Source organism: Cherax quadricarinatus, chromosome 45 (genome assembly GCF_038502225.1).
Source record: "Cherax quadricarinatus isolate ZL_2023a chromosome 45, ASM3850222v1, whole genome shotgun sequence".
NCBI lineage: Eukaryota > Metazoa > Arthropoda > Malacostraca > Decapoda > Parastacidae > Cherax > Cherax quadricarinatus.
Window position 1 is genome coordinate 13525215 of NC_091336.1, and position 9793 is coordinate 13535007.

Consider the following 9793-nt stretch of genomic DNA (forward strand, 5'->3'; position numbering starts at 1 on the left):
TTTCTAAATCCATAAATGCAATAAAAACTTCCCTACCTTTATCTAAATCCTGTTCACATATATGATTCAATGTAAACACTTGATCTACACATCCCCTACCCACTCTGAAACGTCCTTGCTCATCCGCAATCCTACATTCTGTCTTGCCTCTAATTCTTTCAATTATAACCCTACCATACACTTTTCCTGGTATACTCAGTAAACTTATTCCTCTATAATTTTTACAATCTCTTTTGTCCCCCTTCCCTTTATATAAAGGGACTCTACATGCTCTCTGCCAATCCCTAGGTACCTTCCCCTCTTTCATACATTTATTAAACAAAAATACCAACCACTCCAACACTATATCCCCCTCAGTTCCAGCTGCTTTACCCCCTTTCATTCTACATAATGCCTCATGCACCTCCCTCACACTCACATCCTGTTCTTCACTCCTGAAAGATGGTATACCTCCTGGCCAGTGCATGAAATTACCGCTTCCCTTTCTTCGTCGACATTTAGAAGTTCCTCAAAACATTCTCGCCATCTACCCAAAACGTCCATCTCCCCATCTACTAACTCCCCTACTCTGTTTTTAACTATCAAATCCATTCATTCTCTAGGCTTTCTTGTTTAACTCACTCCAAAATTTTTTCTTATTTTCATTAAAATTTCTTGACAGTGCCTCTCCCACTCTATCATCTGCTCTCCTTTTGCACTCTCTCATCACTCTTTATCTTTCTTTTACTCTCCATATACTCTACTCTTGTTATAACACTTCTGCTTTGTAAAAACCTCTCATAAGCTAACTTTTTCTCTTTTATCACACCCTTTACTTCATCATTCCACCAATGACTCCTCTTTCCTCCTGCACCCACCCTCCTATAACCACAAGCTTCTGCCCCACATTCTAATACTGATATCGGGATCAAATTTTCCCTACTACAAGCCAGGGAAAATTTTTGGGTCAGATGCAAATACCCAGGTAAGTCTAGACATACTTGCTCCTGGTTAGGTTGGCTGCAGCTGATAGTTAGGGGCATGTCTTGCCTGTATTTACCAATAGATCCTGTAATGGGTGGGCCATCGACCCCAACCAAGTGACTATCACTTCATTCAGCATTACATTCAAGTGTAAAATGCTGAAATATATGCTCCTTTAGGGCAACTTCTTAATGATCACTTATTCCTCAACAGCTACGGTCTGGGGATATCAGATTCACAACGAAGGAACCTTTTTGGGTGAAGCTGCAAAACGGTCGAATCAACACTGAAGCTAAGTATATTTCATTTATGTCTTTAAATATATACTTAGCTGGTAGTAATTCCCCAGAACAGTGAAAGTAACAGAATGCTCCACTTTAAAATGTTGGTGCTTTTTTATCACACTCACACTGCTGTACCACTTGGTATTATATTACATGTACTCCACCCCTACTTGTATAAATTTTTGTAAATACAGTGGTCCCTCGCTTTTCGTAGTTCCCGGCAATCGTAAATTTTGCCAATCATAGGGTTATTTTCGTATAAACATGGACTCGCTTTTTATAAGTTGACTTGCGAGTCGTAATTCGTCCCGGACGCGTACCCACGGCGTGAGCCATGGCGGCAGCCAGTCTGGCATTGTTTACCAGTGAGCGAAGGTCCCCTCACGTGCTCCAGCGAAATATTTCATAATATTCCATTTATTTTAGTGCTTGCAAGTACTAAATAAGCTACCATGGCTCCAAAGAAAGCTCCTAGTGCCAAGCCTGTGGTAAAGAAGGTGAGAAATACGATTGAATTTAAGAAAACCATCATTGAACAATATGAAAGTGGTACAAGTGTGGCCGAACTGTCCATGATGTATAAGAAACCCTACACAACCTTACGTTCCATAGTGGCCAGGAAAAAGGAAATCAAGGAAGCTGTTGTTGCAAAGGGGGTAACTTTATTTTTTTATTTTTATTATCACACTGGCTCATTCCCACCAAGGCAGGGTGGCCCGAAAAAGAAAAACTTTCATCATTTACTCCATCACTGTCTTGCCAGAAGGGTGCTTTACACTACAGTTTTTAAACTGCAACATTAACACCCCTCCTTCAGAGTGCAGGCACTGTACTTCCCATCTCCAGGACTCAAGTCCGGCCTGCCGGTTTCCCTGAACCCCTTCATAAATGTTACTTTGCTCACACTTCAACAGCACATCAAGTATTAAAAACCATTTGTCTCCATTCACTCCTACCAAACACGCTCACGCATGCCTGCTGGAAGTTCAAGCCCCTCGCACACAAAACCTCCTTTACCCCCTCCCTCCAACCTTTCCTAGGCCGACCCCTACCCCGCCTTCCTTCCACTACAGACTGATACACTCTTGAAGTCACTCTGTTTTGCTCCATTCTCTCTACATGTCCGAACCACCTCAACAACCCTTCCTCAGCCCTCTGGACAACAGTTTTGGTAATCCCACACCTCCTCCTAACTTCCAAACTACGAATTCTCTGCATTATATTCACACCACACATTGCCCTCAGACATGACATCTCCACTGCCTCCAGCCTTCTCCTCACTGCAACATTCATCACCCATGCTTCACACCCATATAAGAGCGTTGGTAAAACTATACTCTCATACATTCCCCTCTTTGCCTCCAAGGACAAAGTTCTTTGTCTCCATAGACTCCTAAGTGCACCACTCACCCTTTTCCCCTCATCAATTCTATGATTCACCTCATCTTTCATAGACCCATCCGCTGACATGTCCACTCCCAAATATCTGAATACATTCACCTCCTCCATACTCTCTCCCTCCAATCTGATATCCAATCTTTCATCACCTAATCTTTTTGTTATCCTCATAACCTTACTCTTTCCTGTATTCACTTTTAATTTTCTTCTTTTGCACACCCTACCAAATTCATCCACCAATCTCTGCAACTTCTCTTCAGAATCTCCCAAGAGCACAGTGTCATCAGCAAAGAGCAACTGTGACAACTCCCACTTTATGTGTGATTCTTTATCTTTTAACTCCACGCCTCTTGCCAAGACCCTCGCATTTACTTCTCTTACAACCCCATCAATAAATATATTAAACAACCACGGTGACATCACACATCCTTGTCTAAGGCCTACTTTTACTGGGAAATAATTTCCCTCTTTCCTACATACTCTAACTTGAGCCTCACTATCCTCGTAAAAACTCTTCACTGCTTTCAGTAACCTACCTCCTACACCATACACCTGCAACATCTGCCACACTGCCCCCCTATCCACCCTGTCATACGCCTTTTCCAAATCCATAAATGCCACAAAGACCTCTTTAGCCTTAGCTAAATACTGTTCACTTATATGTTTCACTGTAAACACCTGGTCCACACACCCCCCCTACCTTTCCTAAAGCCTCCTTGTTCATCTGTTATCCTATTCTCCGTCTTACTCTTAATTCTTTCAATAATAACTCTACCATACACTTTACCAGGTATACTCAACAGACTTATCCCCCTATGCTGACAAAAATGAGATCACCAGTACTCGAAGAGGTTGAGAAGTTATTATTGGTGTGGATAAATGAGAAACAATTAGCAGGAGATACTTTTATGGCTTCGATTATTTGTGAAAAGGCTAGGCAGTTGCATGAAGATTTGGTAAAGAAATTGCCTGCAAATAGTGGTGATGTGAGTGAATTTAAGGCCAGCAAAGGCTGGTTTGAGAGATTTAAGAACCGTACTGGCATACACAGTGTGGTAAGGCATGGTGAGGCTGCCAGTTCGGACCACAAGGCGGCTGAAAAATATGTGCATGAATTCCAGGAGTACATAGAGGCTGAAGGACTGAAACCTGAACAAGTGTTCAATTGTGATGAAACAGGCCTCTTCTGGAAGAAAATGCCAAAGAGGACCTTCATTACATAAGAGGAAAAGGCAATGCCAGGACACAAGCCTATGAAAGACAGGCTGACGCTAATGTTCTGTGCTAATGCTAGTGGGGATTTCAAAGTGAAGCCATTACTAGTGTACCATTCAGAAAATCCCAGAGTGTTCAGGAAAAACAATGTTATGAAGAGTAAATTGTGTGTGTTTTGGAAATCTAATAGTAAGGCATGGGTCACGAGGGAAATTTTCGTCGAGTGGTTCAATGAAGTGTTTGGCCCTAGTGTGAAGGAGTATCTCCTGGAAAAGAAATTGGATCTCAAGTGCCTGCTAGTAATGGACAATGCACCTGCTCATCCTCCAAACTTGGATGACCTAATTTTCGAGGAGTTTGGGTTCATCACAGTAAAGTTCTTGCCCCCGAATACCACTCCTCTCCTCCAGCCCATGGACCAGCAGGTCATTGCAAACTTTAAAAAACTCTACATAAAAGCAATGTTTCACAGGTGCTTGACTGTGACCACAGACACTCACTTGACCCTAAGGGAATTTTGGAGAGAACACTTCAGAATCCTCCATTGCATAACCCTTATAGGTATGGCTTGGGAGGGAGTGACTACCAGGACTTTGAACTCTGCCTGGAGAAAATTGTGGCCAGATTGTGTCGACAAGAGGGATTTTGAAGGTTTTGGGACTGACCCTGATGAGCCTATGTCTGTTGTAAAATTAATTGTGGCACTGGGGAGTTCCATGGGGTTGGATGTGAGTTTGGAGGATGTGGAAGAATTGGTGGAAGACCACAATGAAGAGCTCACCACTGAGGAGCTGCAAGAGCTTCAGCAGGAAGAGCAACACATCGCAGCTCAGAATCTTGCTGCAGAGGAGGAAGAGAGATGGAAGAAGGTGCCTTCTTCAGAAATTAAAAGAGATTTTTACTGTGGGGTAAGATGGAAAGCTTTATGGAGAAACATCACCCTAACAAGGTTGTTGCAAGCCATATTGGCAACATGTACAGTGACAAAGTCTTGGGCCATTTTAGGGAAGTGTTAAAGAGACGCCAGAAACAGAGCTCTCTCCACAGTTATTTTGCAAGACAGGACTCCATTGACTCTCAAGGTGGTCCTAGTGGCATTAAGAAACAGAGAAGACAAGCAACCCCAGAAAAGCAATTGGTACCTGAGGTGTTGCTGGAAGGGGATTCCCCTTCCAAACTGTAAACAATCCACTCTCTCTCCTCCTCCAGTCTCCCATACACTAAGAAGAATCTCCAATAAAGGTAAGTGTTATGCTGTTAATGTTTCATTCATCATTTCCCATTGTATTGTTTATGTACTACATGTATATTTCATGTAAAAATTTTTTTTGTTTTAATACTTCTGGGTGTCAGGAACGGATTAATTGTATTTACATTATTTCTTATGGGGAAAATTGATTCGTAAATCGTAAATTTCGTTTATAGTAACGGCTCCAGGAACGGATTAATTACGAAAAACGAGGGACCGCTGTACAGTTTTCCAATTCACAGTGTAGTTCTTTTTTTAGTTCCTTTTGTTTGTATTCTCTTAGTTCTTTGTTTCTAGCTTATTATATGCAGGAGGTTCCCAGCTTACAAACAGGTTGAATTCCTGTTTTTTCGCTTTTGAAGAATTTACATTCCTGGCTCTCAATGTACAAACAAGTTGTTTGTTAAGAAAACAACAGTAGAAAGAATTGTCATGTTTCACAATTGTTCATGCTGTTGCTTGGAAATTATTAAAATTTAACTTATTTCATAGTGTCCAATTAATAAAATTTACCTGATTCCCAAGTGTCCAATTATTAAAATTTAACTGATTCCTAAGTGTCCAATTATTAAAATTTAACTGATTTCTAAGTGTCCAATTATTAAAATTTAACTGATTCCTAGGCATCGTATTTGTAAATGTAGGTGTGTGTAACTCAGAAAACTTGTAAGTGACCTTCTGTACATATGCTTGAAGCTTTTCTTTTTTTTTGGTGAACTGTTTCAAACATGGTACAGTGATTTATTCTTATCATCTGTACAGCACCCAAACATTCAAACAACCTAACTTTAAAATTTCCTTCTTTCTCATTTTAGATAACTCCCTCCATTCTATTATAACACAATATAATTTTTAAATTGTAAATACAGTATTATGCTTTATGCAATAAATTATCTTTCATGTGAAAGTAAATTTTCTTTAACCAGTTACGGCACAAAGTTAAAAATTAAATTAATGCAGAAACTGCCAGTTTATAGAATGAAGTGAAAAAACTATTACTACTTTTAAAACTATTTACTGTATAAAAAACAAAAACAGATAAGTTATTAACCTGACACACATCAGGAATAAGATGCACAAGTCTATGAGTGGACTTGGTTGTAGGGTCTGGTGGGTGAGTGAGGCGTGAGCGTTGAGAGAGCATTACGTGTGTACAAGGCGTGAGGTATTGAAAAACCAACGCCACCATCAAGTCTTCACAATTTAGCTCAACCAAGGTCCAAAACAGACTTAATGTAACTAGGCAAAGTTGCTGTAAAGAAAAAAATATCCGTTACAAAAAAAAAAAAAGTCTCTGATAATTTAATGGTATTTCTCTTTCAGATCAGCAGTTTCTTAGTTAATTATATCCTTCAGGTTGGTAAATTAAGAAAGTAAACAGAAATTACTGAAAGAAAAATGGAGTCTAAAAAAGCAAATGAGCAAAAATTTAATGTTCCTGAGTCAAACTGATTTCTAGTCATTACCACCTAACATTTTAACAAGATATACAATATGAGGCCTAATTTATAAGAATATAGAAAGAGAAAGAAAATTAAATAAAAGCAAAAAATGTGGACTGTAATTAATGACAAAGGAAAAAAAGTGCTCTGATTGCAGGTGTAACAGATCTATTAAGACATGATGTCAATGGATTACAAAAGTTATCAATAGCAGACAAGCTAAATACTTTTCTATCATAGTAGTAATTCTGGCAAATAAGATAAATTGGTGCACTGCCTAATATACCAAAAGCATATCAGGTTCCATATAAAACAAATAGCAAATATTGCAAGGTGTCTGGTGGACTTACTGTGTTAGGTGAGTGAAGTCTTGAGATAAGAATAGTAATAATGGGAGGCTCCACAGCAGGACTGTTGGCAGAAGTGAGAAGGAACGCCAGGAACACTCTACGTAATTCAGGCTCTGTCACTGTTCGTAAGCACAGCTCCACATAAGCTGTGGCTGCTACCACCTCCCCGACAACTGACTGTTGGCATCAAAATTTTCTTGCCTTCATAATATGTTATATTAAAAGTCAACGGTAATTATCTTATAAATCAAGAACATTTTATTCACTCAATAATTAACCATAAATATCAAATATTAAAATTTTTAAACAATGTAATTAATACTGTATAGATTGTGTAAATAATGCACTCTAAAACTCTTAAAACAGTAAATACAAATAAATTATATAAATATATCTATTTTTTAAACAGTATTTATAGCATAATTCAGAATAGAGGTGCCTATTATTAATGTAAAATTAATATTTATAATGAAGACATTTCAATTTGCACATTATCATTACTAAACAAAAGATGAAATGTGTAGGGGTCATCCCAGAAAGATTTAGGAGTTGTATAGGAGGTTTTGAGTACTAGAGACTTAACATCCAGCAGGCTCGTAGGTGAGTGTTAGATCTATGAGAGTGGGAACAAGTGGTTTTTATGGCTTCAAGTGCTGTTTGAGCACTAACATAGCAACAAATATGAAGGGAAATTGATTAGCCAGACTCGAGTCCTGGAGGTGGGAAGTACAGTGCCTGCACTCTGAAAGAGGGATGAGGATCTTGTATTCTGGAGGGTCATTTACACTAATTTGTACACACTTATGGCAAGACAGCTATTGAATGAATGATGGTGAATGTTTCCTTTTATGGGCCACCCTACCTTGGTGGGAGACTGCCAGTGTTCATATATATGTTAATTTAAAACCATCAATGATTTCCTATATTGTATTTCCTTACAATACACTATAAGCCCACATCTTACTATTTTATCAAAAGGTTAATGCAAAATCCATTGATACAAACTAAAAAAAACTGACTTTTATAAATCAAATATGATTTTTAAAACAGCTAGCAGTTTTATGAGGGTGGTAAATAATTTTGTTGTTTTCATTAACTTTTATAATGATATAAAAGACACATGAGTATGAAGTACAGTATGTAAAATAAAGATCATAAAGAATGACTGCTAGTGTTAAATACTTTCTTATTCTCTTCATACACAGTAAACATATTCCAAACTCAAATTGTTTGAAAATTTTAAAGAATGATCAATGCCAGTCATTCTTTACACAAAATATGTGGAAATACTGGTAAACCTCACTTAATGACCGCAATGCATGATTTTTTTAATACATGACAGGTTAAAAATTGTTGTAGCACTTTACCTAATGCAAGTCTGCCAAGTAAAGCATATACACACACGCACTTCCACTCCTTTGAAAGCCAACTGCTCTGATGATCTTGCCCCTTCTTCTTCTTTCCAATAGCATCCAACTCCACACACTGCCTCAAGTCAACATTCCAACAAGCTGATCATTACTAGCAAGTGCTCTCATTTTTTTTTCTAATTTGTTTAATGAATAATTGTTCATTCTTTGTACCACATTTTTATGAAACACATGTCATTATGCGAGGATTACCTGTACATACGTATAGTAGTTCTACAGAAATAAAACAAAAATTCACTAAAATGAACTGTCTTTAAATAAGCACATGTTAAATTTATAAAATAACATCTTATAAGAACCAAGAAATTACGTTAGAAAAAATACACACAAAATTTAAATCAGAGATGTAGAAAAAATACATAATACAGTGGACCCCCGCATAACGATCACCTCCGAATGCGACCAATTATGTAAGTGTATTTATGTAAGTGCGTTTGTACGTGTATGTTTAGGGGTCTGAAATGGACTAATCTACTTCACAATATTCCTTATGGGAACAAATTCAGTCAGTACTGGCACCTGAACATACTTCTGGAGTGAAAAAATATCGTTAAACGGGGGTCCACTGTATATTATTTTAATATAGTATATATGTACTGTAGTATATTTAGTTTAATTCATCAAAGTACATTCTTCTCTTCTTATAAATATTGTATAATGAACATTTTAAAATTATGAAAGAAAAGCATGCTTCAATTTAAGCAATGAATAAATTACAAGAACTTAAGAAAACATTAATTTAAAAATTACTGTACGTTCAAAAATTCGAGCAATATTTAAACAAACTACTATTTCTACTCTAAAGACAGTTTAAATTGTTCAGTAGCACCATGTGCAAATGAGCATGGAAATAAAATGCTGTGTAGGGTAGAGACTAACTCACAGATAATGCTTTGCTACATAAGCACATGAAGCAATCAACAACAGCCTGACTGATGTCTGATCATCAACACAAAGTACATTTACATAAAATAATCCCTTTCTGTGTACCTACACAAATAATTAGTACCTAAGTACTAGTTTTAGTTTTCCCAAAATGCTCTGCATAACAAGGAACTTTCCAATGAAAATGTATAAATTATGTAATCCCTGAGTTGAATCAACACACTGCAATTTTTTTTTTTTTTTTTTGGATGGGGAGCAGACGATAAAATTTAACTCTGAAGTTGGCTTAGGCCTGGTCTGGAACCTGGCCACAGGAAGGCATTAGTCCATAAAACCATCCATACGTAAACCACAGGTAAATACTGTAATGCTGTCTGTAGGTTAGACTGTCTACCCTATATAATATTTTATTTACATACAATTTATATGTTGAATCTTTACTATGACATATTTAGGGCTCTCCAGTTTAGTCACATCTTTATACCTAAGAAGAGAGGTGCAAACCAGCAGCCAGGTTATACTGACCAGGAAAACAGGAGTGTTGTGTGCTTGAATTTCCCCATTGACTGCATCACCC

The 9793-nt window shown here is 37.7% G+C and overlaps 1 protein-coding gene across 3 annotated transcripts in view; it reads right to left on the reverse strand.

Moving 5' to 3' along the window:
* The window catches only part of LOC128694800 (FHIP family protein GK23746-like), a 103692-nt gene that overhangs the window by 62118 nt on the left and 31781 nt on the right, over window positions 1–9793 (reverse strand). For 2 of the 3 annotated variants that reach the window (XM_070094301.1, XM_070094302.1), the window contains 3 exons: window positions 9742–9792; window positions 6902–7078; window positions 6161–6361 (listed from right to left, as the gene is read on the reverse strand). In XM_070094301.1, the coding sequence (XP_069950402.1) occupies window positions 6161–6361; window positions 6902–7078; window positions 9742–9792 (429 nt within the window). The remainder of the gene's footprint in view (window positions 1–6160; window positions 6362–6901; window positions 7079–9741; window position 9793) is intronic. The other variant, XM_070094303.1, reaches the window with a different exon arrangement.